The 25,974-nt window shown below is 46.5% G+C and overlaps 1 protein-coding gene across 2 annotated transcripts in view; it reads right to left on the reverse strand.

Annotated features, from left to right (window-relative positions):
• Positions 1-1,392: 1,392 nt before the first annotated feature.
• NPAS2 (neuronal PAS domain protein 2) overlaps positions 1,393-25,974 on the reverse strand; it is a 136,703-nt gene continuing 112,121 nt past the window's right edge. Inside the window, exons 11-21 of one of the 2 annotated variants that reach the window (XM_011383733.2) lie at positions 25,137-25,284; positions 23,059-23,143; positions 19,944-20,085; positions 19,324-19,433; positions 17,059-17,148; positions 14,291-14,437; positions 8,867-9,058; positions 7,283-7,470; positions 6,873-6,965; positions 4,159-4,336; positions 1,393-2,763 (exon numbers count right to left, since the gene is read on the reverse strand). In XM_011383733.2, the coding sequence (XP_011382035.1) occupies positions 2,593-2,763; positions 4,159-4,336; positions 6,873-6,965; positions 7,283-7,470; positions 8,867-9,058; positions 14,291-14,437; positions 17,059-17,148; positions 19,324-19,433; positions 19,944-20,085; positions 23,059-23,143; positions 25,137-25,284 (1,544 nt within the window). In that variant the 3' untranslated portion in view covers positions 1,393-2,592. The remainder of the gene's footprint in view (positions 2,764-4,158; positions 4,337-6,872; positions 6,966-7,282; positions 7,471-8,866; positions 9,059-14,290; positions 14,438-17,058; positions 17,149-19,323; positions 19,434-19,943; positions 20,086-23,058; positions 23,144-25,136; positions 25,285-25,974) is intronic. The other variant, XM_011383735.2, reaches the window with a different exon arrangement.

Below are 25,974 nucleotides of genomic sequence, written 5' to 3' on the forward strand. Positions count from 1 at the left end.
CAGTTGATTTTAAGATATTCAAAAACATGGTATATTCCAGAGTTCATGCTTCAGTTGCTTCTCGTGAGCCAAGATTTTCTAGTTTTCCAAATAACAGGACAGGGTTGCAAAATGGCCTTTTAATAAACAAAATTAAATGAATCAAAAGCTTAGGGAGTAAACTCCCCTGGAAGTTCTGTGGGTTTACAGAAATATTACACAATAAGAGTTTTCTGAATTTATCCAGATTCTGAACATGTGTAAGATTTAAACAATGCTAAATTAAATTAGCAGCATGGAGTACCCCACCCTGTTCTAATGGCTTCCAGCTAGAAAATCCTAGGATGATAAATAAGCTGTTTCCATTAAAAATCTTGTTCTACTTAGGATTCTGACAGCCCATTAAAATACAAATTCTTTTACAGAAAAACCAGACCTATAAACCTTTGAATTTACAAAACAGTTAAATTACAAAAAACTTAATCCAACTGCACACAGACTTTTTGTTTTAAAAAGAGAGTTCATTTCTGGTGCCTTTAGTTTTAAAGAGTAAATGATCCTAATGCATGCAAAGTATTTAGACTTACGTTTTTCCAGAAATACACAGCAATTGTGTGACAAATAAAACTTTATTTTGATGTATTTTTATGGCAGCCTCTCATGCCATCCAAACCTGATCCTAGTCGTGGGGCCAAGAGGAATGATCCATATTCCACATGGAAGCAAATAGAAGCACAGAGTTATAGCACTGGAGCAGGAAAAGGACCTCAGTTCTCTTGGGCCAGTGGTTAGGAACATTGCTGTGCAGAGCATCGCCACCTCAGTGTGCCAGGGCATCCTCACATCAGCGTGATGAATCCTTATGGGAAAGGGGGTTGTCTGTAGTTGGCAGAAGCCTCCAAGATGCTGCTGCTCTACCTGCCCGTCACATGATGTGTGTACATCTCATGTGTACACATGCACACAAACCCTGTGTGCATCACCGATATCTGTTAGCAGTCAGAGCCCGTGGAACTCAGCCCAGGTGAGCTGAGTTATAGGCTATAACTTCTCTGGTGAGGAATGCTTTCGTTACTGCCACAGATTACCTGTAAGGTCAACATGTTTCCATGAACTTTTTCTGCTTTTGTTTGTTTTGCTGTCATTTCTACAGCGAGCCATTGTTTTTCTCTGGCATGACCTAGGATCTAAAGATCAGGAACCTGATGGCCTGACATACATATTGCAGCTGAGAAAACATAACATTATTACCCGGCTTCCTTACAGCTTTCTTCCACCATTTCCACATATTTGACTGTCCTTAGAAACATCTTGAAATTAAAAATATACACGTGTGTATGTATATGTATATACATATATATATGAACTGATGAAAAGATGTATGCATGCATATATAACCAGGCACAGAAACTATTTCCAGAGGAAATTGTACAAATCTGTTAATTTATTACAAAATGTCCACTCACAGAAAAACACAGGAAAACTTTTATACTTTTATATTTGGGAAAGGAACTGGTGTCTCAGATACAAAATAATTTACACATAATCCATACAATTTTATTTTATATAGAAATAGGTCATTATTACAACAGCTGTACATTTCACTACACTTTGTCTTATAATTACATAAAATCTTTTCTTTAGAAACATCTCAACATAACAAAACATACAAAAAAAAAAAAAAAGCAAAGTGCATTTCGAAATGGAAATCCAATCCCAGGTCTTATCGTGGAAGGAAGTTCTGTAGGAACATGGAGCATTCTCCCTCACAGGCCCAGCACAGGTGTGGGTTCCTCAGGGCCTGCCTGGCTTGTGAAACCTCTCCCTTCACAGCCCTGGGGAATCTCAAGATTCTGGAAGGTCAGCTGCATGATTGTGCTTTGCTCAGAGTCCGCCTTGTAGTTGCAATCAATGAAGTAAACAGGAAACAGTCCAGTGTTATATTTAGGGAGTGTGGGGCAGGGGTGGGGGGGAATCACCAGCATGGGGTGGGTCAAAAACCCTCATTTCATTAGGGGTTAGGAGGGAGGGTGTGGGCCAGCTTTGCTCTCTGACTGGTAGGCTGTTGTTATTACTGTGGTCTCCAAATTGAGTCATGAGATCTTGTTTTTTTTTAAAGTTGAAAGTGCCTAAGTTATCTCTGCTGTGCAGCTGTGCAAATTAAAATAAAAACAACCATTTAAAAATAATGAAAAATAAGCTCTTTATTCTCTCAACAGATCTCTGACTCAGTGCTTCTGGAATGCAAAAGAAAGAGGACTGAGAGAGTGAAGGCCAGCTAGCATGTATGGACGGGCCACCACCAGGTAGAGTGACCAGTGCACTCTCGGGAGGATGCAGCAAGATGCGCCATCTGATAAGGTAAACTGAGTCATGACGTCCAAGTATGGCTGTAGAGTGTGCCCAAGGAGCACAACGGCAAAGGACACGCATGCGGCCAGGGTGGCTGATCACTCTCACGTGCCAGCCGCTACTCTCCAGAGATGGTTACCATCCAGGAGATCTGAAATGTACGCAGTGTGCACAAACGCCAAGGGTTTAGTTCAAACTCCTCTCCCCCTTCATCCGTCCATTGGTTAAAGCTGATTGGGACCCAACCTTGGTGCCCGGGCACTACCGGGGCGGCTGCTGGAGGCCTGAGGACTCAGACAGGCTGCTGACCCTGCGAGATGGGCGTGGGGGCTGGGGCTGCGGGGCAAAGCGCAGGGTTCCTGGCTGCTGCGAGTAGGTGGACAGAAGTAGTGAGTCCTGCTCCTCGCTGTGCAAAGAGGTTGGCACCTGTACCTGAAAAGAAAAGGAAAGGGCTCCAGTGGTGGTTCTGGAATTCCACAACTCAGCTGCAGTGGAGATGGGGTCAGACCACAGGACTCGCCTCCGCGGAGGAGGTCTTGTGGTGAGGGCTCAGGCAGGACCCTGGGGGGAGGGTGCACGGGGGAGAATGGGATCTGAGGTTCTGCCAGACAGGGGTGACTTCTGAAGCCAAGCTCCCCACCAGCATGAGGGGTCCTTCTGGCCTAGTGGGCCTGGGGGTAATGGTATACTAGGCACACATGTACACATGTAGCTTGTGTGTGTTCGAGTGTTGGGAGCTGAGACCACATACAGATAATAGGCAGGGTAGGACCCAAACACACATGCAATCTGCATACTCTCCCTGGTTCTGTAACTCCTTTCACCCACCGCAACCACCAGCGTCTACCAGGAGACATCCTGATTTGAAGCTCAGAAACATCAGCTGGCCAAACCTCAACCTTGGAGCCTTCGGGCTCATCTCTCACTATTCCTGTCCATGAAATTGCTCCCTCCAAGGGACCCAGTCCACCCTGTTTCTGAAGCTGCCCAGGCTGTCTCTCTTGCTGGGATCCTGTCCCTTCACCCCTCTCAGCCACCCACACTTTGATATTTCCCAAACATCAGTCCCCATCCCAAATCATGGCTGCAGCTGTGACCTGCAAGCTGACAAGTATGCAAAGCTGACTCTGGAATTGCCTCCCACCATGCCTGGGGCCAGAAACATTTGAAAAGCACACCACACATGGTTTAGCAGGTTTAATTAAATTAGCTTCTAGACCTTCGAGCATGACTCTTTTCACCTCTACCCCACTGTCTTTAAAATGTGTCACTGCACACTCTCCTATGGCTTTGAAGTTGCCCAGGCAGGGTGAAGGGGAAGCCAGTGTACTTAGCACTTGTTTTAAGTAATAAGTGGCCACATTTACATGTGCCTCACATTTTCCTGAAAAGCCCCAGCCTCATGCAACATACTTGTATCTGTAAAGAAGTCTGATGAATCTTTAACTAAACATGATTTAATTTTATATTCGTATAAGACTTGGTATATAAACACACTAATGGGTCCAACAAACACAGTTATCAGTGTCTGATTTTTGCTTTAAAAATACGGACACCATAATAATAACCTTTTAAAAGTGGACCTTTTTAACACATAACCACCTGAGGCATAATAGCTGATGCTAAATTTCTCACACTATATATGTTTATAACCTTTGAGCATTGTGAACTTCAGAAACTATCGAGATTCAAATACAAATCTGCCGGGGGTTTATTTTGGTCCTGAAGACCAGAATCATCTGAAAAGCAAGCGGGGCGAGAGGCCTGTCAGGCCTGGGCTGGGAGCTGGGCCCTGTCTCCCAGGCTCCTGGATTAGCGGGCACCCACCTGCAGGAAGTGCTGCTGTGGCTGCTGCTGGGCCTGTGTGGGCTGCAGAGGCACCGGCTGGGAGCTGGGGAAGGTGGAGTGCAGCACTGCCTGTCCCATCAGCAGGACGGGGGTTGAGGCGCTGCTGCTGGTACTGTGCATGTCTGCATTCAGAAACACGGCCTGGCTCTGTGGATACCTGTTTGGTTTCATGTGGGAAAGAGACAACAGACTTTTAAGAAAGAGGTATGACACCAACAGCATGGACAATAGTGGAAAAGTAGACAAATTAGATCTCATCAAAATGAAAAATGTTCATGCCTCAAAGGACACTCTCCATAAAGTGAAAAGGCCACCTAGGAAAAATATTTGCAAATCATTTAGCTAATAAAGGATCGACATCCAGAATATGGAGAGCACAACTCAACAACAACAAACAACTCGATTAAAAAATGGGCAGAGGGCTTGGATGGACATTTCTTTAAAGAACAGATTCAACTGTCTAACAAGCACTTGGACAGATGCTCGACATCACTAGTTATTAGGGAAAAGCAAAGCAAAACCACAGAGACCCCTCCATATGATGGCTATCATAAAAAAAAAAAAATAACCAAGTGTTGACAAGGATGTGGAAAAATTGGAACACTGCTTGTGGGAATGTAAAATGGTGCAGCCGCTATGGAAAATAGTATAGAGGTTCCTCAGAGAATTAACCATAGAATTACCCTATGACCCAGCAATCCCATTGTTGGGTATATGCCCAAAAGAAGTGAAAGCAGGGACTCAAACAGATATTTGTACAGCCATGATCATAGTAGCAGCATTGTTCACAATAGCCAACAACTCAAGTGTCCATTAATAGATGAATGGATAAACAAAATGTGGCCTATACAGACAACAGGATATTATTATTCAGCCTTAAAAAGGAAGGGAATTCTGGCATACGCTATGGCATGGATGAACCTTGAGGCCATTAAACTGAGTGAAATAAGGCAGTCACAAGAGGACATATACTGTAGGATTCCACTTATATGAGGTCCCTAGAGTGGTCAGATCCACAGAGACAGAAAGTAGAATAGTGACTGCCAGGGGCTGGGGAAAAGGAGCTGGAGAGTTAGTGTGAAATGGGAACAGGGCTTCCATTTGGGAGGATGAAATAGTTCTGGAGATGGATGGTGGTGATGGTGGCACGACACTGTGAATGTATTTAATACCCCTAGACTATACACTTAAAAATGGCTAAAATGATACATTTTGTGTGTGTGTGTGTCTGTGTGTGTGTGTGTGTGTTCTACCACAATAAAAAATAATAATAAAGTTAGAGGTGTTGACAACAAGCCATTAAGAAGGAGCAGAGGAAGCCCATTTAGGAAAGCTCCCGGGGAGCAGAGACTGGGAACAGATGCTTAAAGACGCTGGACAGAAGTCCGTTTTGCATTATATTTTTAAAAATGTTATTTCCCTGTATGAGATCATTTGCAATAGGCATTGGGGGTTCCTAACTTCTCTTGAAGAGGCCTCTGTGTGTGTGTGGGAGACAGACCTAGACACACCCTAGAAGATGGAGTGTTAGGTCACGTCTGGAAGAGGTGGTAGAGGGAGACGGGGAGGGTATAAATTATTGGGTTAACTGAAAATGGCAGTCAGGAGTTCCAAGAAGAAAGAGTTTCCATTTTTACCTAGTTCACTGCATTTTAAGCATCTCTGGAAAGCAATGCAACAAGATTCTTTGTTTCCACTCACTTAGGTCACTTAGGAAGAACAGGCAAAATCCCAAACCAAACCCAAAATACCCCTGCCTTATTGCGAGCATTGCTGGAGAATTTTAAGGCGGCTTCCCACAGCACACACCTGCCCCCACCTGCTCCCATCACAGGGTTTTTATCGGGACAAAATGAAACGATGTAAGTACAGACCCCTGACCCTGAGAAATGCTCAGGAACCGTCTGCTGTTACTCTTATTACTGGCTGAGCGAAGACATAAGAGGAAGGACTTCTGGGGACAGTCTCTGTGGATGGCTGCAAGGCCTCTGCATGAGGGCATGCTAGGCCTACGTAGCTAGCGCTGTCCCAGTGAACTTCCGACACAATTTAAGCCAGTGTTTACACGTCTGTGAGATAGCTTTATTTCTGCTTCATTTCAAAGGCCTAGAAACTGTTTTCCAGCTCTGCCAGCTTTTCAAGTGTTTGCGGCTTTGTCTCCAAGAACCTCTGTCTCTAGAACTAAGCACCTGAGCAAAGCTGCCTCTGGTCTTGGGGTTTCTCCCAGGGAAAGGAGAAATGAGGTTGTGTGTGTAGGAGGCTAAGGGCCCATGTTCGCAGGGTTTCACAGTTCTAGAACCACAGAGCAGGCAGAGCACGCTTGTGGAATTTGCCAGCATCTGCTGGTCAGCTGGACCAGTTGCAGGCTACATGTTTACCCGGGAGACTGCCAAGGGTGAAGGCGTTTAGAACTGTAAATCCAGCTGAAGATGATGCCAAACTGGGGATATAATTAATTGTTTCGTTTAGGTCCAGTTCTAAGCATAGAACACCGACACAAAGTTTTATCTGCTCAAATGTGAGACCGTGGAAGGAAAGCTACAGGAGGAGCCTTTCAAAGGCTCTGGGCTCACTTTGACCCTGTCCTCGGTGGAGACTCATGGGGTACGCAGCTGGTCTAGGCACACGAAGCCCTGCCAGCCTGAGATACTCAGTACAGCCCACGGCCTCTTTACTCCGCTCGGTCCACCTACTTGGCTTGTCGTCCAGTCCTGCCGACCTCGGATGGCTGCCTCGTGTCACAGGACCCAGGCATCATGGGCTGGATGGGCTGGCTCAGCAATAGCCTTTGAGCGGAGGAAGAAACAAATGGGAAACTGATCAGCACCTAAACTGTAGACTCGCTGGCTGATAGCAAAACTTGCCCAGCCTGGCTGGACTCGTTCTGTCTGACGGAATCCCTACTCCGCCTGCTCTGTTTTCAGAGGACAGTGAACACAACGGGTCTAGACATCAAGACCCCAGCCCTCTGTTGCCTCTGCATTAGCTGAGATCAGTTTCGGAGGCCCTGGACTCTGCCTCCATCGACAGCATAAAGGAGAACAGAAATGAATCGTCTCAAATGACCCCTCAGTTATCTTCCAAACAAGGACAGTCTCAGTACCTGAGCTGCCGATCATGGCTGAAGTCGGGGCTGGGATGGCACTGGCTGGCGTCCTGGGAGGCAGAGGCTGGTGTGGTCAGGCTCAGAGCTGGTGGGAGCACAGCTGTGGGGCCGCTGAACTGGGGCGCCAAGCTGCCCACCAAGTGGCCGCTTCCCTGTATCTGTGAGCTTCTCATCGGCTTGGGACCCTGTTGCATCATTTTTATGAGAAAGGTGAAATTTAGGGTCACTGCAGGTGTCATCTCTCCAGGAACTCCCTCCCCAGCATCTTTTGCCTCTGCCCTCGGCCTTTTGTCTAACTCAGGACCTATTATTTATTGAATCCTTTTACTCCTGTGACTGTCTTCTCCATTGGATTGTAAGCACCTCAAGGAGTTTTGAATCCTGGGGCCCAGGACAGTGCCAGGCCTTCAGCAGGCAAGCCAGACATGCGTTGAACCAGACAACTCAATTTTTTTGCTTTACAAATTCCATGCAGGGACCCCAGGCCTCCCCCTGCTGCAGAGCTTTTGCACTGGCCAGCCCCCTCTAAATAATGCTCTTTCTCCTGATCCAGATGCACCTCATCCTCTCATCCCCTCAGGCCTATCCTCAAGTATTACCTTCTCAGTGAGGCCTCCTCTGGCTACCTAGTTAAAACTCCAACCCACTCCCCACCATCACCAGCTTCCCTGCATCACCACTTATCAGACTGAGATTTTCACTTATTTGTATCCCTCTCCCCACTGGAACCAAAGAGTCCATTTTTTCTTTTCTTTTTGTTCACCACTGTCCCTCAGTGCCTAAAACTTAGTGCCTGGCACACCGTGAGTGTTCAATAAATATTTGTTAAGTGAAATAATAAATAAATGAGAGAATGAGCTTGAGTTTGCTTTTGGGTTTTCTACTGTTTCACTGACTTTCCATTCCTATTTTGGCACCATAGGGTTTTACTTCTCAGAGCATCTATGAAATCTTTTAATATCAGATAGTATCAATCCTGACTATTTTTTTCTTTTACAAAGTTTTCTTGACTATTCTCAGCCATTAAATTTTCTGTTGACCTTTAGAACCAAAAGGCTGCATTTTAAAGTAAAATTCTTAAATCTAGGTGAAGATAGACTAAACTCTCTCATACATGTACTTCTCCACATTTTATTGTACGTTATCTGTTTATGTTCCTTGAGCCCCCAACAGACTAGAAGCTCCTTGAGATCAAGGTCAACTTTTATTCATCTTTGTCCCCCTGGGGCTGGCAAACCGCAGGAGCTTGGGGGGAGTTCACCGGGTCCCCAAGTCCAGGTGCAAACACAGAAGGCTGAGGAGAAGCTGTATCATGTGACCTTCTAGAAGCAGGGGTTCTGCACTTCTTAATTCCATTCGACTCTAGTGCCTGTCAGATGGCAAGGTCACTGGTAGCTTTTAGTAAGTGGTAATTGCTGAAAGGGAAGGGCTTGGCAGGGAATCTGAGGGACCAGGAGGAGCATGAAGGCCCTAGGGAAAGGGACAATAAACGGAAGCAGATAGCCTGTGTTCTCACACTTACAATGGCTAAAACCTGGAGTAGATGATGGGGACTGAGGACACATGCATGAGGACAATTACCTGGGTTGATATCACACTCGATTCTCTGAGCAGGTGCTGGTTTGTGACCTGGGCAGAGGCCATCTGTCCCGGAAGCTGAGGGCTGGCAGCGAGTGGGGACTGGGTCCCTGGGGCTGACCTCTGTGGGAGCTGAGCGTCGGGCTGCTGGGCACTGCCGAAACTCAGGGATACAGCTGGCTGCTGCAGAAACATCTAGAAGGACAACAGGAATGCCTTCACAGGCCTGCACTTGTATTCTCTGACCACGGTAAGAGGTTAGATTTCATGCTCTCTCTGACCTGCCTGGGAAGGTCATTCACTCAACACGGAGACACTGAGGGCCTGTGCTGTCATGAGCACAGGGCGAGGCCCTGGACATGGAACGATGGGCCAGAGAGACACTGCCCTTGCCCTCAAGGATACAGTGTAGTGATGAAGGCCTAACAGTGTCAGGACACCTAGATCCAGATGGTTGGTTGATGACTTCTGCTTGCATAGAGTCTAGGCTGGCTTATCAGTTCCTTACTAGAAGGGAGAAATATCTTGTGAATGGAATGAATGATGCAGTAATGGAGGCAGAGAGTTGGCTAACCTGTGGCATGGGTCACGTCATCTTGGCAGAAGGCCTGGGCTGTGCCCAGCCTTGAATCTCTAACCTGTGGCATGGGTCACATTGTCCTGGCAGAAGAACAGGGCTGTGCCTAGCCTTGAATCTCTGACCAGTGATCAGGGTCTATACCCATATTGTGGATTGGTGCCTTAAACTCAATGCTCCCAGCGAGGATGTCTCCCATGAAGGAGGTGACTGCACCCCTAGGAAGGCAAATGAGCAGAGAGATGATGACATAACATCAAGTCCATGTACTTTGAAAATCTTGGTTATGGATAAGCTTTATAATCATTGCAATAATCCCTACACACTGTTATCCAAGAGGCTCATGTTTAAGAGGTGGTACTGTGTTAGCCTGGTGATTTTCCTGTGAAGGGTTAGGAGAATTTGATCAAGTTGGTAAAGAGTACTGAAATCTTGTGAGAACTTCGATCTGTCTCATTCATAAGTTTGGTGTATGATTTAAAAGAATTGGTTGGGTGCTTACAAAGATTTTACTTCTTAGAGTTTATAAGCCTGCCTTGTTGGGTATGTGAAATGTTTGAAAGATCTAGATGTATTAACTGTGTAAATTAATGGCTTTGGTAGATAATGCTGATTATTTACAATTGGTTAAATAAATTGTATTTAACAGAAACTGATTTAACATAAATAAAAAGAAGTAAAAGCATTACTACTTTTAGACCAAATTAGTAGATTCGTAAATAAAATATGATCTGTAAGTTGACTCTAAAGGCTTAACAACGTCGATAGTCCTAATAATAATTTAAACTTAAGAACTGTGTCTAGCTCTTTTACAAAAGCCTCCCTTCAGCATTAAAAACATTAACTGGTGTTCCCTTATGCACATAAAGTAGAAACGTCAGCTGATGTTATCTGTACCCTGATTCTTGACACAGTGCTCCACTCCATTTTAGGCCCCTAGCTTTGGGTGCTTTGGGGGGACTCTTTTCCTCCCAGCATCCAGAGTTTGACTCCCAATTCTTGCACTTAGTGCAGTGCAGCCTCATCCCCAGTGCAGAGCCCAGAAGCTGACACTGGCTGAGCGGTTTTGGGGGCGCGGATATAGAACCCCTCTAGGCAGATGCCTGCAGGAGCACTTAAGGACCAGGAAGTTAAAGCCTCTGGTTCAGAGGCGGGGTCAGCGGGTGGCCAAGCCGGACAGGGCCCCACCTACTGCCCTTTCTACCACACCACCTGATCGCCCTACTTTCTCATCAGGTCCCCAGCTCCAGCAGAGGAGCCTGCAGTTTGGAATGAGGGTTTTTCATTGCTTTTGAAGTTGAGAAGAATTTTCTGGTGTCATCATCTCAGATTCAGTACCATTCAGGATAAATCCAGTCTGAGGATTCATGCTTTGTGTGATCCCAGTTACCTACTGTAATATGGCTTGTCTATAGCACAGAGAGTAACACTTCAGCCCTTCAGCAAAATCCCATCACTCACATTCGATAATGTACATTTTTTTGGTAGGATACAATTTACCTTATGATTAGTTCAAATAAATGTGCTCTTTATTTATGACAGGCAGCATAATCTTGCTTAAATCAGGCATACCTTAGTTCAAATTCCAACCCTATCTTACACTAGCAGTATGACCTTGGGTGATTCTCATAACTTTTCAAAGCCTTAGTTTCCTCATTAATAAAACAGTGACACTAACAACATCTACTTCATAAAGGATGAAATGAGAATTATGCTAAGACACAGTAAGTATTAAATAAATGTTAGGTAATAATGATATTTAAAATGAAAAAAGGAGCATTTTGCTCCTTTGCCTAAAACTTTGGGCATATAAAAACTAAGAAGTAAATGAATGGAATAAATAAATGAATGAATAAACAAATAAATGAAGCTTTTACTCAAAGGAAGAAGGACAACTGCTTCTGCTTGCATTACATCAGAGACTCCTTGGTCTGCTCCTCCATCCCACTAATATGTGGTCTCTGAGGATAGAACCCCCACGCTGTTTATCTCTGTATCCCCACAGTGCCTCACCAAGTGCTTGGTACATAATGGGTGTCTGCTGGGTGGGTGGGTAGATAGATGGATGAATGGATGGGGAATGGAGGGAGAGAGAGTGGGGGAGAGGGAGGGAGGAAGGGACGGATCGATGGATGGATGGATGGATAGAAAGATAAATGGATGGTTGGATGGATGGGAGGCTAGATAGGTGGGTAGGTGGATAGATAGAAGGAAGGAAGAACAATGGATAGATAGATGAATGGAAGAAAGAAGGGAAGAAAGAGAGAGAGGAAGGAAGGGAGTGAGGGAGAGAGGGAGGGAGGACAAATCTAGTTAACATATCATTTGCCATTGCTACAGGTGTCCTTCCAGGCATTTCTTTGACTAGCCAGCAGAGGGCACACATGTTCTCAAAAAGAAAGTGAGACGCAGCCTCCCTGGGACTGCCGGGGGTGACAGAGTCTTTCCCTAGAACAGGCATCCCAGGTGGCATCCTTTATGACTATATCTAGGTGCCAGCACCAACACTCTAGAGGAGCTCTCCCTCATAACTCAGTCTTTTTTTTAAATCACACTTAGCAAGCATCACAGTTACACAGTCTCAGTGAAAGCTTTGAGCCAATGAGTAAAGTACAAAAGCCCACTGAGTTTGGAAAAAGGACTCTGTGGGGGGCCACCCTGGTTTGCTGCTGTACACGGCCATGCCTACTTTATGGACAACAAAGCGGAATTTTGTGGCTTAAGAGGAGGATTTCTTAAAAGAGCTCCAGGGTCAATGTGATAGAAAGCATGAGAAAAACAGTTCCCTGATTCAAGTGACAAAAGTTATCAGAGAAAAAAATATACTTGTAATTTTCAAGAACGAACCAATCGTATACTCACATGTGGCTTGTCATTTTTCTTATCTGCTTACTTCTGTAAATACTATCACAGACCGTTTTAGAAGTATACAAAATAGAGACATTGTCTAATGAAACCTGCTGTACCATCATTAGACTTCAATGTTTAGTTATCAACATTTTGTCACTCTTGTTTAATCTATCCACCACATTTTTGCGGGGAGGAGTACAGTAATTTTTACTTGTTTTTCCTTACGATTAAGTCATATAGTTTTTCTTTTTTAAAGAAAAAACAAATATGTTTTGGTTAAGCATTTTGGAACATATTTCTTTAAATCTTTAAACTTGCAAAATACAAGAAGACAGACTTCTGGAGGAAATGTTCTCTGGTTCGACTATCTGTGGATTTCCATGTTCTCTGGAAAATTCCACTGCAAAGATAAGGCTGCAGGAATGAAAACAGGGAAGGGACAACTAGAGATGGTCTAAGGGCTTTATTTTCACATTTCCTTTACAGCCCCAGGTGCTCGTGTACTTTGCACAAAATACACTGGACATGAGGAAGAAAAAGAATAATTCTTCATAACAAGGAGGGAAAGACATAATGTTGTGTTGCCTATTATTTTAGAATTCAGCTCAGTGTTGAAAAGGCAGGAAATAGAAAAATCTGGGCTCCAAGGAGGATGTTCATACGCCTACCCTGCTTTTAGCAGTTTCTGGCTCTATTTTCCCTTTCCTGTTAGTGAAAAAGTTCCATTCACATAATAGAGAGTCAGGCAAGTTCTACCAATTGAACTCTGTAAGAAAAAGATTAGAGCTGGGGAAGAATAAATAAAAGGGACTTTGACACTTCAGTGATTCCATTTTTCATGTGAAAGGTTCAGTCTTCTCCCTCATCAGTTTTGGGGTGGGGGGGGTTCCTTGAAGAGGTACAGGTAAGGGAGAGCCGCAGGTCTCTGGGGGCGGCCATGGCTTTCTTAGCAAAGCCTGCGGGCCTGGGTGACAGTGGATGGGAGGCACAAGTCCTTGCTAAGTTCCAGCCACTGAGGAGCCAGCACCTCTGGGGAGCCCAGGGACACAGCATGGCCTGCTCCAGTAACCATCATGCATTAATCTCAGCGTGACTTCTCAGGATGCTGTGCCCATACAGGGCCTGCCCATCGAGGGTGTCACTGCATTCCCAATGTGGCCAGTGGGGTCGGGGGTGGGGAGCGCTGTAGCTATTTTCTCCCAGGGTCTCTTCTGCTTCCTTCTGCCTCTCCTAAGTGGGTGCAAAGGCTTACAGCTCTCGGGACAGACTCTCAAGTTAGCCAGAATTACAACTCCAGTTAAAGGCTTGGTCAAAAGAATGTACTTTGGAAGAAAAACATTCCTGGACTGACAAAAGTGACTTGTGGTAAAAATAATTTATCCTTGAAAGAGATTCAATATATAAAGATTTCCTCTAAGACAAAACTCTCAAAAGGGATTCAAAGCAGTGACAACTGAGGGGTCATAGTTAAAATTTGCTGCTGTCAAGGCATTGACATGCCACAAATGGGTTGGCCTGGAGGTGCCAGCGTGCTGCCCTCCAGTCCCCAGCTCCCGCGGCTGTCTCCATCAGGGCACAGATGTCATCAATTGCCATATCTCCCCGAGCTGTTAGGAAAGCAGCATTACACAGAGGCTGGAGCTCATAACCCACAGGATGGAGGCTGGCATCAGGGCAAGGCGGTACACCACCACCAAACCCATGACTGAAAATGCAGGTGAGGCGGCAGACACATGCCTGACAAGAGAGGGGAGAGTGAAGAGGATGCCATACAAACTCCACATCTGGCCTGGATTTGGGGAGGGAAGAGGTGGCATTAATTCCCTGTGCTTCTCCTGTGGCTATTTCAGTGTGCTTTGTACGCAGGGTTCTCTCAGGCAGTACAGAGGTACTGGGGAGCCCTGCGGCCTCCCTGACACATGAGTGGAGACATAGCATGGAGCAGGGGGTTGGGACATGGACAGGTCTCGTGGGACCACCAGCCCAGACAGGGGCCTCACCTGGATGCTGGAGTCCTGGACCAGGCAGAGCTGCTCCTGGATCTTGTGGAGTTCCTCCTGCTGCCACCGGATGTTGGCCTGCAGGATGCGCGTCCGCTGCTCCAGCTGGTCTTTGATGGTCTGGAACATGCTGAATTGTGGTGGGAACTTCCAAGTGGAGTCAGAAAACACAACCAGATCAAAGACTGGGCCCCACCTCACAGACACATGTTCTGTTGTTCTGAGTGGCCCTACCCACTTTCGCCTCTATCCTTTCTCCACCTTTTCGGTTTCCCTAAGGAGTGACCCACAGCCCGGAGTTGGGCAGTGAGCAGGGGCTATGGATAGGGCTAGGTGTCCCCAGGGTCCCCCCAATCACCCACACCCTGAGCTTTTCTCAGGCCCACCAGAATCCATGGTCCTAATTTATTACGCTGTAGTCTGGAAGGAGCACGGAATCGCAACTTGTTTTTGTAAGCAAGGCTTACAAACGGCGTCAGAGGAACAAATGGTTTGGAGAGGACTGTCAAAAGCAGGGCATCAGAGACCCACCCCTCCTTCCCACTTTTTCCCCCTTTCATCCAGAACATGACGAATGGCATGTGACAGCTTCACAGGCAATTTGGGGTCCTATCATTATCTCAGATCTGATCCTGGAGAGCAGGGCTCTTCTGGAACACTTCCCAGATGAGCTTGGAGTTGACAATATATTTCTTGGGAGCCCTGCTCTCCAAGCTGTCCATGGAGACCTGGTCACTCTCCCTCCCCTCTCCCAGTCTCACTTGCTGGCTGTGCACTCCTTAGAAATCTGTGCAAAAAAAGAATTAAGGAGAAAAACAATACAACCACCTAACATTTACCCTGAGGGGAACACTGGTGGAGGGTGACCTTATAGGAGGGACACTGGTATCTGCTTTGCCAAGAGGCTGTCTCCCCTTTCTTTCACCTCTGATTCCCTTTCTGGGACAAAGGGCTGGCTTTAGAAAACCTTGCAGGTGATCTCTGCACGTCACCACCCATCCACACTGACACAAGGGACTCTCCTGAGAGGAAATGGGTGGACGGGAGGGACCATTGGGTAGGGGTGGACACCTATGCAAAACCATACTGTATCACAGATGCATTCATCAGAATGTGAGTTATGCAAACACTTAGCTGGGATTTTGAAAGAACATTCGATTGAGAAAGAAAACCAGCTAGATCAGACACTTAATTTAAAAAACAAAACCGAAAGACTTCTGTGGTGAGTTCTACAAAATCAAAACACATTCAGGGGTACTTTCTGCCTGCCGTGTCTAGGGGACACTCTACGCTGAGAGGGCTGGGAAGTTCTGGGCAGCCAGTACTGTTCTTCGTAAGAGTTAGGTACTTCCAGTGTGATTCTAATTTTCTCGAGGCATCCAAGATGCCCAAGCATTACATTCATGATCATGGCTTTTTTGATTAAAAAAAAGAAAAAAAAGATCTCTAACTTTAGAGACATTTTAGAAACACAGCATGAAGCGAAACCACCAGAATGCTGACAACCGATTCTCAGATTTTGGATTTTATTTTCCCCTTCTCCTGACAAGGTGCTACAGTGATAACACCTGTGGTGGGAGGCGGGGGGTGGGGGGGCGGCTTGGGGGGAGAGAAAGCTCATTCCTTTACATGAAGGACAGTCTGACTTGAAAGGTCCTCATTATGTAAGAATGTCTTAACGAATATGTTATTATTAAGTAGAATATGCCTAACAGACTAAGAACTCTTACTATTAAAATTAGAATCCCAGAAAGGCCTTACCCACACCATTACATATTATAAAACAAAGAAATCCTTTACTATGCAAGACCCAGACATTAAAGGAATTCTCATTTCGCGTGCCCATGGATTGAAAAGTTACTAATTTTATACCAAATGTGCCTGGAAGTTTGACCATAAAAACAGTTCTTTTTTTTTCTAATGAAGATGAATATGGAGTATTTTAATTAGTTGACATCCTTCCTCAATCCTACCTCTGGGGAAAAGCATGCGTTAGCACATGTCTTTCTTATTTTCCTCGTCCCTGCTAGACCTCCGCTTTGCCATCTGGCAACCTTCTACCCACACTTCCAAGCCCAGCTCAGGTGTCACCTCCTCCAGGAAGCCACATCGGACTACCCCAGGCAGACTATTTTCTTACTGGTTCTATAAAAACACATACCCTGTCACGGTGGTTTCTCTGTTTATATGCCTAACTCTATTTAAACTCTGAGTATGAAAAAACAAGAGCTGTGTTACAAGCATCTCTGTGTCCTCCATGCTTGTGCACTGACCAACCCAGATAATAACTCACTGCATGCTGCTGAAACAAGGAAGGAATTACTCAGCAAAGCAGTGATCCTTTTTTTTTAAAAATGTGATATTTATAGTACTGGATTCACAGCTTTTAGATCCTTTTAGCATCTTCCTATGACATTTGGCCTAATATCATGGCCAATTTGGAGTCATAAAAAATAAGAGGAACATGGAAAAGTGGCAGAGAGATGAACAAAGGTTAAGATTGAGGAACAGACACTAGTGAAAAGAGCAGGGAGAATGTCTCTAGAGAAGACGGAATGGCAAAGCAAACATGTGCAGAAACAAAGCCCGTAGGTCAGCGTGTCCCACCTACACGTTGGGAGAAATATTCTCTATTTTGGGGCCCTGGTTTGGTACCTAAGTGCATGACACACGTAGGCACCAATGCACCCACATGCTCAAGAGGCCACCATTCATTGTGTATTGGGGAGGTTCTACTGCCAGGTACCCCTTCCCCCAGCCCAACTCACCTGCGCCATGGGGGCAGGCGGGCTCTGCAGAACTGTCTGAGGCAGGAGCTGTTGTGCGAGGTCACAGGAGGACTGGGCAGACAGGGGAGCCTGGGGGAGGGAGGGGCTCTGTGAGCAGACACTGCTTCTGGACTGTCACAGAGGTGTGGGCGTGCTGTCACTCAGCTGGTTTTCTGGCTTAAAGGAAGCCCTTCCATTCCAGAGTGAAGAGCTTACATCTAGAGGGTACGAGCGTGTGTTCCCTGGGCAAAGGTGGGGTAGCAGGCTGGTGCAAGGTGCAGGTGGTTCTTGAGCAAGGTCCCGGGTCACTCGGGGGGTGTTGCCACGGTGTGCTCTACAGAGCCGCTGCTACCTATAGGAGCTTAGCGGCTCCAAGTGACTTCTCCCTTGCCTCCTACACTCCACCTTTGGTGGATCTGGTTCTACACTCCACCTTTGGTGGATTTAATTGTTCTTCTCCCAAACTGATAAATTCTTAGCAATGTCACTGAGCAGTATGAATGGGGTTGTACTCATAAGCAGTGTTGGCTTTGTGTGTGTCCTACCCTTTCCGCTCAACAGACGGACAGACACACCATGCCCGTGGACTCATCCTGACAGCGAATACTGGTGCAATGCACGAGACCCTGCCTGTAATCTGAGAGACTCCGGGGCAGTCAGGTGAGTGACAGACCTTGTTTCCTGATCACTCGGGTGGGAAGGAGAAAATATGTCAAAACAAGAATGAAACCCCCAGCCTCATGGGCTATTTAAAGATTTTAAAAGTAAAAGCGTTCTTCCAAAGTTACTCCTAAACTGCTCTCATTTCCTAGAGACTATTTAAAACAGTCCAAATGGAAAGTGCCACCCAGGACAATATGGGGAAGAAATGACAACGGGAGACTTAGTTTTAAGTAAGAGATCCCATGCACAGGGTTATAGCAGGGACTGGTTTTGGTTTGCCTAGTTGTGTTTCCCTGCACAGTTGGGAGAAGATGGAAGAACTGTGACACCACTGGTGGCACAAAGGGTCCTACTGGACAGCCACATGTGGGCAGAATGGCAGTCGTGGCTTACGAGCTCATCTAAGGGTGGCTGGAGAGAAAGAAAGTGGTCTTTGTCATATTCTAATTGAAAATAAAACATGTCACCCTAGGTTTTAAGCAGCCTGTGCATAACTTTCATGATGATGGCAAGCAGGAAGGTGGGACATTTACCCCTCATCTCTAAAATGTCAGCGAGGGATGCATATGAGGTATCTGGCAACTGTCTGGATGTGGCCCCTAGAGTTCTTGACATTTCTCTCATCTAGAGGTAGAGGTCCGTGTCCCTCGCTATGGGTGAGTGTGTGTGTGACTGCTCTGACCAAGAGATCAAAAGGTATGGCAGAGGTGATACTATGGGACTGCCAACCAACATTAGGACAGAGAAGGCCATGCAGCCTCTGCCTGGCTCTTTTGGAAAGGTCCCTCTCCAGATGAGACTTCTTAGAACCCAGTTGCTATGCCAGGAGAAGCCCAAAGCAAAGAGAGGACTGTGCAAGTGGACAGTCTCGGCTGGGCCCCAGCCTTCGGCCTGCCCAGCCCAGGTCAGTGCTGGTTGGGTGAGTGAACACACACTAGGGAAGTGGGTTCCGCAGCCCTGGCCAGTGAGGCCACCAACACCCTGCAGCAGAGAGAAGCTGTGCCCAGAGTGCCCTTTCTGAATTTCCCACCCAGAATCCGCAAACAGGAAAAATGACTGTTGCTTTATGCCTCTGATTTTGGTGTGGCTTGTTACATGGTGGAAGATAACTCCAGTACTGGATGTCAGTGATTCCGCAGACAGTGTGCTTTCTAAGAAGCCACTCACTACCCAGTGTTCTGGAGAGGTCTGGCATGTGTCAGGGGCATGGCCTGGTACATGCAGAGGTACGTTTTGGTTGACAACCAAGCTTCTCAAGCATATTTCACTGGAGTGAAAGAAGATCCAAAATGGGAAGACCCTAATCACATTTCCTGCACCCATGCTTTGGGGGTGTGACCCCAGGTATGAACTTTTGAGCTTTATCTTTAAAATTCATTTGGAGTTTGCATTTTAAGGAATATAAATCTGTGTTGATTTCGGTATGAAAACATTTTAAATTACCTGCCAATTAAATTACCCAGGTTCCCACCCCCACTGGCTACTCCACACTCTTAATCTCTAAGTAAGACTGGTCTTCTGGGGAGGTGTGGCACACCATCCGGTTGCCTTGCAGGGTTGGCGCAGCATAGCATGATTGGCTGAGTCTAGGGACACACATACCTGCATCGTGGCTGTCTGGCTGAGCCCTGGCACCGGGAGATCTTGGGGCAGGGTGGCTGATCTTGGCATGGCTGTGGTGCTGGCTTCCACAATCAGCTTGCTGGGAGTGGCTGGAAGAAAGCAACAGATGGCCTTTCTGAGACACACATCTTTAACAGCTTTCTTATTAGGAGAGGACCATGACCCTAGTGTGCACGAAACAAGGGCTGGACTACAGCCTGAGTCCAGCAGCAATGGAGGTGGCTTCTAGATCTTGTCGGGTGGCACAAAGTCCTGCCAGGCCCCTGCCCTGGCCTGGGGGCAGGTGGATGACAACAGACTGTCCCCAAACTTCATGTCCACTAATTATTTCAGACACCTGCCTGATCACACCCCTCATGAGAATCACTAAAACCTAGCCACATTATCTACCCTGCAAGTCACCTGTGTTATGTCTGCTTCGCACGCAGTGATAGAACCAGAGCGTGGAGAGGTGGGAGGCCAGTGGGGAATGAGGCAAAGGGTGTGAACAGACAGCAACTTCTGCTTTACAGACACGACGACCCTGATTATGCCCAGGCCCGGGGCCCTTCGGCTCTCAGGGAGCCCACCCCTCTCCCCATCCATGGCATCACACTCACAGGTGGATTCTGACATGGCCGTGTGTGACGATTTGTGGGAACTTCTTGAGGATGCTGATGGCGAGTGACTTGTGTTAAGGCCCGAGGTGGCCATGTCAAGTGCATCCAAGTGCTGCTGAGGCTCCAGGCTTGAGCCCTTGTTCTGAAACACACAGACACAGCAGTCCACATGACAGCATCCAGGTGATGGGAACAAATTACTGACTTTAGCTCTCCCCTGAACACACAGAGAAATTTAGAGGCTGTTGAGAGAGAGACTACCTGTTTGGGGATAATTCCAAACCCATTCCAGTAGAATATTTATCCTTCTCTATAAACATAATCTTTGAGAGGCTTTTAGCCTATAAACAGCAGTTATTACACTTTCCTACCTTCTATCTTGATTTTTTAGATTTCCGTAAGTGACTTTGCATTTTATTTGTTTTCCTTACAATTGTCACCTAACTGCCCAGAGTCTGAACTTTCCCAAAAGGAAGGAAAGGCAGGTTCCAGAAATAAGGTTGCCAGTGGTACCAGATTATTAATGCTCCAGGGAAACAAATGACTTTGGACCCTCCTGGGTACCTCAACCCCCATGCTGCCCTCCCACTGCCCATGCCCCCTCTGCGGCCTCAGTTCTACAGAAGGGGCAAAGGGCCTATGGTTCCCCATCCTTTGACCTCTGGGTCCTGATGGATGCTGTCTCCTAGCATTCCTCTGACTCCAATATAGTATATGAGAAAGCAGCTGTGACTTTCCAGCTCTGAGGGGCTGTTTTTCCATCCTGCAAGGTGTAGGTGTCTTAGGTGTAAGAAAACAGGTATGATAATTTTTAAGCTTAAGAAGACACATGATGAAGACTCCTGAGCCATGTTCCTACATAGTCTTAGACGGATGGTGAAATTCCTGCCATCAATAAGGCAGTTTGGACAAGCCAATCATGTCCAACGGCCTTGGGTGTTAACCCCCTGGGTGTGAGTCTATGTATTCTGTCCCTCGAGTCATGGCTCCAGTGAAGGTGAACACTGCTCGTGTGCCCTTGTTAGGCTGAAATGATATGTGACCTATGGGCCTTCGTGCAACATGGAATTACAAGATGTGTTTGGATTTGCTGTGCTGTCAACTTTGAGACTTGACTGCTTAGTCACAGAGTCGCCCCTCAATCAGATCCCTGAGAGGAGGTCCCTGGCCCATAGTCATTTGTGAATTGTGTGCTCTCGGTCTGAAGAGAAATAAGTACAGGAAGTGAGAGTAAGCACTGAAAAACTTTTACAGCCATTTGACGTCCCCTCACATCACATCCAAGCATGGCAATCCACCATTTACAAAAGCATCGGTCAACAACAGATCTGACATTAAAAAAACCAGCTGGTCTATTTCCACTGGTGGTTTGAAAAGTATTGTCCTAGAGCTTTTCCTTTAGGAGGGGCCTCGTAACCTGGCAGCCTGAGACTGAGTGTGTGTGTTTACATACATGTACATGTTTAGGAGAAGTTCCACTGGGCTCTGGGATTCCTAAAGCAGGAGTCCCCAACCCCTGAGTTGCAGACTGGTACCAATCTGTGGCATGTTAGGAACCGGGCCACACAGCAGGAGGTGAGCAGTGAGTGAGTGAGTGAAGCTTCATATGTATTTGCGGCCGCTCCCCAGCGCTAGCATCACCACATCAGTCCCCACTTCAGGTCATCAGGCATTAGATTCTCATAGGAGCATAGGTCCCTGGCACCAAACAGGTTGAGGACCACTATAAAGGATGAGAAACTTGAGAGTAAATTTCAGACTGGATGACACACACATTAAACCTGTTCTTCAGCTGTGATGAACGGTGTGTCTAACACTTGCCAATCAATGACTTAATTCCATTCTTGGACAAGATATACAATGCATTATGTGACAGAGCTGGCTAATAAACACTTCCCTAAACAATGACAGGTGCATCACATCAGGATGCCAATGATGAATCACCCTACATCGCACCCCGTATAGCAGCCAGCAAAGGAAGCTTTGCAAAGATGCCTGCTGTTCTCTGGTCCTTAAAGGTGATTTCTCCTTCCCCCCAACTCGGTCCTTGGTGGACCATGGTGCCTTTGTTGCACCATCGCTGCTGCGTCAGCCCCAGCCGGCCACTCTGCATCCTAGCTCACGGGGCGGCCTGGAACTTGAACCATATTTCAATAATTCTAAGGCGCACTTTCCCACCCCCCTTTTGACATCTGAAACTGGAATGTGTTCTTCAACTGATGAAAGAAATCCTTTTATCATAAATTGACCAGCAGCATTTTCTCTCTTTTAGAGGAAGCTAAAATAATGGTGGATCTTATAGTCGACAGCTTCTTCGTTTTGATGACATACAACACTCCCTCCTGTTCTTGCTTTCTCTTTTTCCCTCCTGACATTCGTGTCTGTTTGAAGAATGGCCTTTAAGGAACAGGGCTGTGGTCTCTGTGCAAGTTGAGGAGATGGGGGAAGCCCAGACGGAGGCTGGAGAGTTCAGGCGAGGGTAGTATAGGAGACACGGCTCCACAAAGGGAAATACATCTCATCAGGAGAGCCCCCTAGCACGAAGCTGGCTCCAACACCACTATTAACTAAGATCCCAGACATGGGAAGAGAAAGTATGCCTTGCCACTGATGACATGGAGGGTGCCCAAGTCCCAGAGGCACTGAGCAGCAGCACTGAGCTAAGGGAAGGACGGGGTCCTCAAATCGTCTTATGCCTCCGTGGGATGGTGGAATAATCTCCCAGCTTTTATCTGTGGGAGAGACACCAGGTAGACTTCTCATAACCATTCTCATAAGGCCAGGAAGTCACCAAACCCTGCTTGGAGCACAGAGGCAGTTTCTCACCCAGTTCTGTGACTTAGCAAGTTCCAAGCCTCGGCGCCTTGGGTGCATTAGCTTCGGAACTTCTGGGTCTCTTCCCAAGAACCAGAACGAGAACAATGCCTGCCTCCCAGGAACTCCACGGTAGTAAATGAGCAAATACCCAGAAACCACCTTGAATAATACTGGCAACATAGCAAGAGCCCAATAAAAAGGACCTGCTGTTTTTATTATTACTATTTTCATGATAACAACTCATAGATGATTCTACGTAACCAAACTGCCTTGGTGCACTTGGCTGGGATCGGCATACCTTTAGTGCTGAAGGGTGCATGGCCTCAGATGGCGGATCTTCCAAAGCCAGCTCCTGTCTCCTTTCCACCCGGACATCAGCGTAACTGATCAGGAAATCAAGAGAACACAGCTGGAGATGGGACAGTCCAAGATGACAGCGGCAAAGAGGGGTGCATGATGCTTCGAGGCTTACATAATACCTACCCAGAAGAGTCACCATGAAGGGGGCTAGTCCTGGTACTTGTCTGAGAAGGGAGTTTCGTTCTGTGCCTAAATTCCACCAGAGTGACTTCTAATGTGACATTCAGAATGGCTTCTATTTCCAGGATGTTTTCATTTTCTTCTCCGTTACTTATCCCCACACACACACACCCATGAAAACTCCCAATATAACTGTCTTTAAAAACATATTTTCATCTATAGGATAAGCTTCGACCTTCAGATAATCAGTAGCCTTTCTTAAAACCTACTCAGTTGAGGCTGTGCATACAGAGAAGTGACACAGAAGTTTTTTAGTAATTATAATCTTCAGAAACGCTTCTCTCAAACAGATCCAGAACTGGCCAGAGCGAGACTACCGACTTGTTTATGAACCTACCTTTTAAATAATGTGGGCAAATCAATGCGGTGACTCAGCTCTGGCCTTTGCCTGTGTAGAGATGCTGGAGACAAGTGGCCTTTGGAGGGACAGTGGCTCTTGGGCCACCAGTATGCTTGTTACCGTATTTACTCACTCAGTTTACTCCCTACTTTCTCTGAGGGTTTCTTTCTAAGATTTGGGAGGGGGAGGATAGAGAAGAAGAGCACAGTCAGGGCAGAGTCTAAAGAACAAGATGTTGATGATGTCCCGCTTTTCCTGGGGACAAAGGGACCCTCTGGCAAAGGCCCTGAGTAGCAGTGGGTGGGGCAGGTCATGGAATCAGAAACTGCTGGCTGCTAAAGTGGCCCAGGGTGGTTTGGGAAGCAAAGATGAAGTCCCTGCAATGTGATGAGCAGATTCACGGGCCAAGAAGGCAAACACTTCTCCTCTCCCCTCTCTTCCCACTTAAAGAGTGATTTACTTGTCTATATATATGTATGTGTGTATGTACAGTACCTAGGCATCTGTCAACCTACCTATCATCCCTATTATGTCTATATTAATTGCAGCATGTATAATATATGTACATATGTATATGGGTCATCTATTTTTCTGCCTATTATGTGTGTGTATATATATAAAATGCAGCATCTATGCATAGTATCTATGTCTATCTCTCTATCCATCTATTATCTACCTAACATCTGTCTGTTATGTACATGCATAAAGTGCAGCATGTATGCATAGTATCTATATGTATCTATCCATCCATCTGTCCATCCATGTATCCATCTATTATGGATATTATAAAATGCAGTCCTTCCAACATTTTTTTCTTGCTTGCTTCAAATGCTTTTCTCTAGATCAATTTAAAACTAATTTTAAAATCAGTTCTTAAAATTTCTGTAGTCAGAGGAAAAAAAGGAATGACATTTTCCCTGTCCCTTGGGGTGTGACTCTACATAGGCAGCGTCTATGAAAAGGTAAATGTGCTGCCTTCCTTAGAAGCCCTGCTCCCCCACCCTGGGCTGGGGGCTCCCGGAGACCCCTAGGAACTGCCAGGACCCCTCAACCATGGGCCTCCTGGCTCTTTCCCCAACACAGCCTCAGTTGCCAGCAGGGGTTTTTTAAGCATTAAAAGTAATGAGGACTGTATGAGGACTGTGTGCTTGAGTTATTTAGAGGCAAAATTTTAATTTTCTTCTCAAAACAGTGGCAAGGGAAGGCTAGGGGATGGAGAGACAGGAAGGAGAAATATGTAAGTAGGTCAGTGAAGCAATAACTTGCTAAGTAATATCTTGGCTGCCTGAAAGGGCTCACAAGGCTTTGAGGGGCCGGACTGAGCACTCGAAGGAAGTCTGAGCTCTGGGGGTTATTCTGCTCACAGCGGAAAGCAGCCTGGGCTCAGGGGAAGGGCTCCAGACTGGGGATGGGCCCCTATCAGCTGGGACCACATGTGGTGGCCGGGGTCCTGACCATGCTGTTGGGGCCTTGCCCATGCCTCAGCCTTCACGCACCTGACCACTGAGTGTGTGCACACAATGAACTCGGGCTTGGAGTTCCACTGGTGGTAGGTGATGTAGTAGTGTGTCTGCAGCCAAATCCATTGCTGGCCTTTGGTCAGAAACCGGTAGCAGCATGACTTCCCTTTGCCAAACTGCATCACTTTTGGGGGAAAATGGAGACAAATGTTAATATGAAAATGATCTTTTCCGCCGAAGTAACTTAAAATTATAAGCTTTCAAAGAGATAATACCAAACACTGTTTATTTCCCCAGTTGGCACTGCATTTAAGTGACTGTCAGTTTAATGGTGAACAATAATGAATTCTTAATCAATGGAGGAAGGATCCACATGCTTTCCCAAATGCTCACGAGCTTTAAAAAAAAATCCTCAAATAAGGGCAGATATAGACGGATTCTCAAACTGGGGGTTTAATTAGAGGTCCAGGTATTCTTGGTGCTTGTCTTCCTTTCACTGTCAGGTGGTGCTGGGCAAAGCTGCGGGAGCAGCACGGGAGAGGGGGTCCAGACTCTGAGAGAAGGAGACCCCAAATAGACCTGATAGCCAGCATCCTCTAGACGGAGGCTGTGGCTGTCAGTCAGTGATTCATCCTTGTCCACACGGTCTTAAAACAGAATCGGCTACAGATGCCCTTCACCCAGACCTCTACTGGTGCAAGGCTGTGTGGGGTGTGGGGGCCTTTTGGTTAAGTCTGCTAGTGGGCTTCTCTGGGGGTGCTCAGGACAGAACAGAGGTTGTTGGGTTACTAGCTTTAGAGGGCAGAGGGCTGGACTGTGGGTTCCAGGAAGAAGAACCATTTCAGTTTTATTGCCTCATTGCCTAGAATTCAGC

Source organism: Pteropus vampyrus, unplaced genomic scaffold (assembly GCF_000151845.1).
Source record: "Pteropus vampyrus isolate Shadow unplaced genomic scaffold, Pvam_2.0 Scaffold541, whole genome shotgun sequence".
NCBI lineage: Eukaryota > Metazoa > Chordata > Mammalia > Chiroptera > Pteropodidae > Pteropus > Pteropus vampyrus.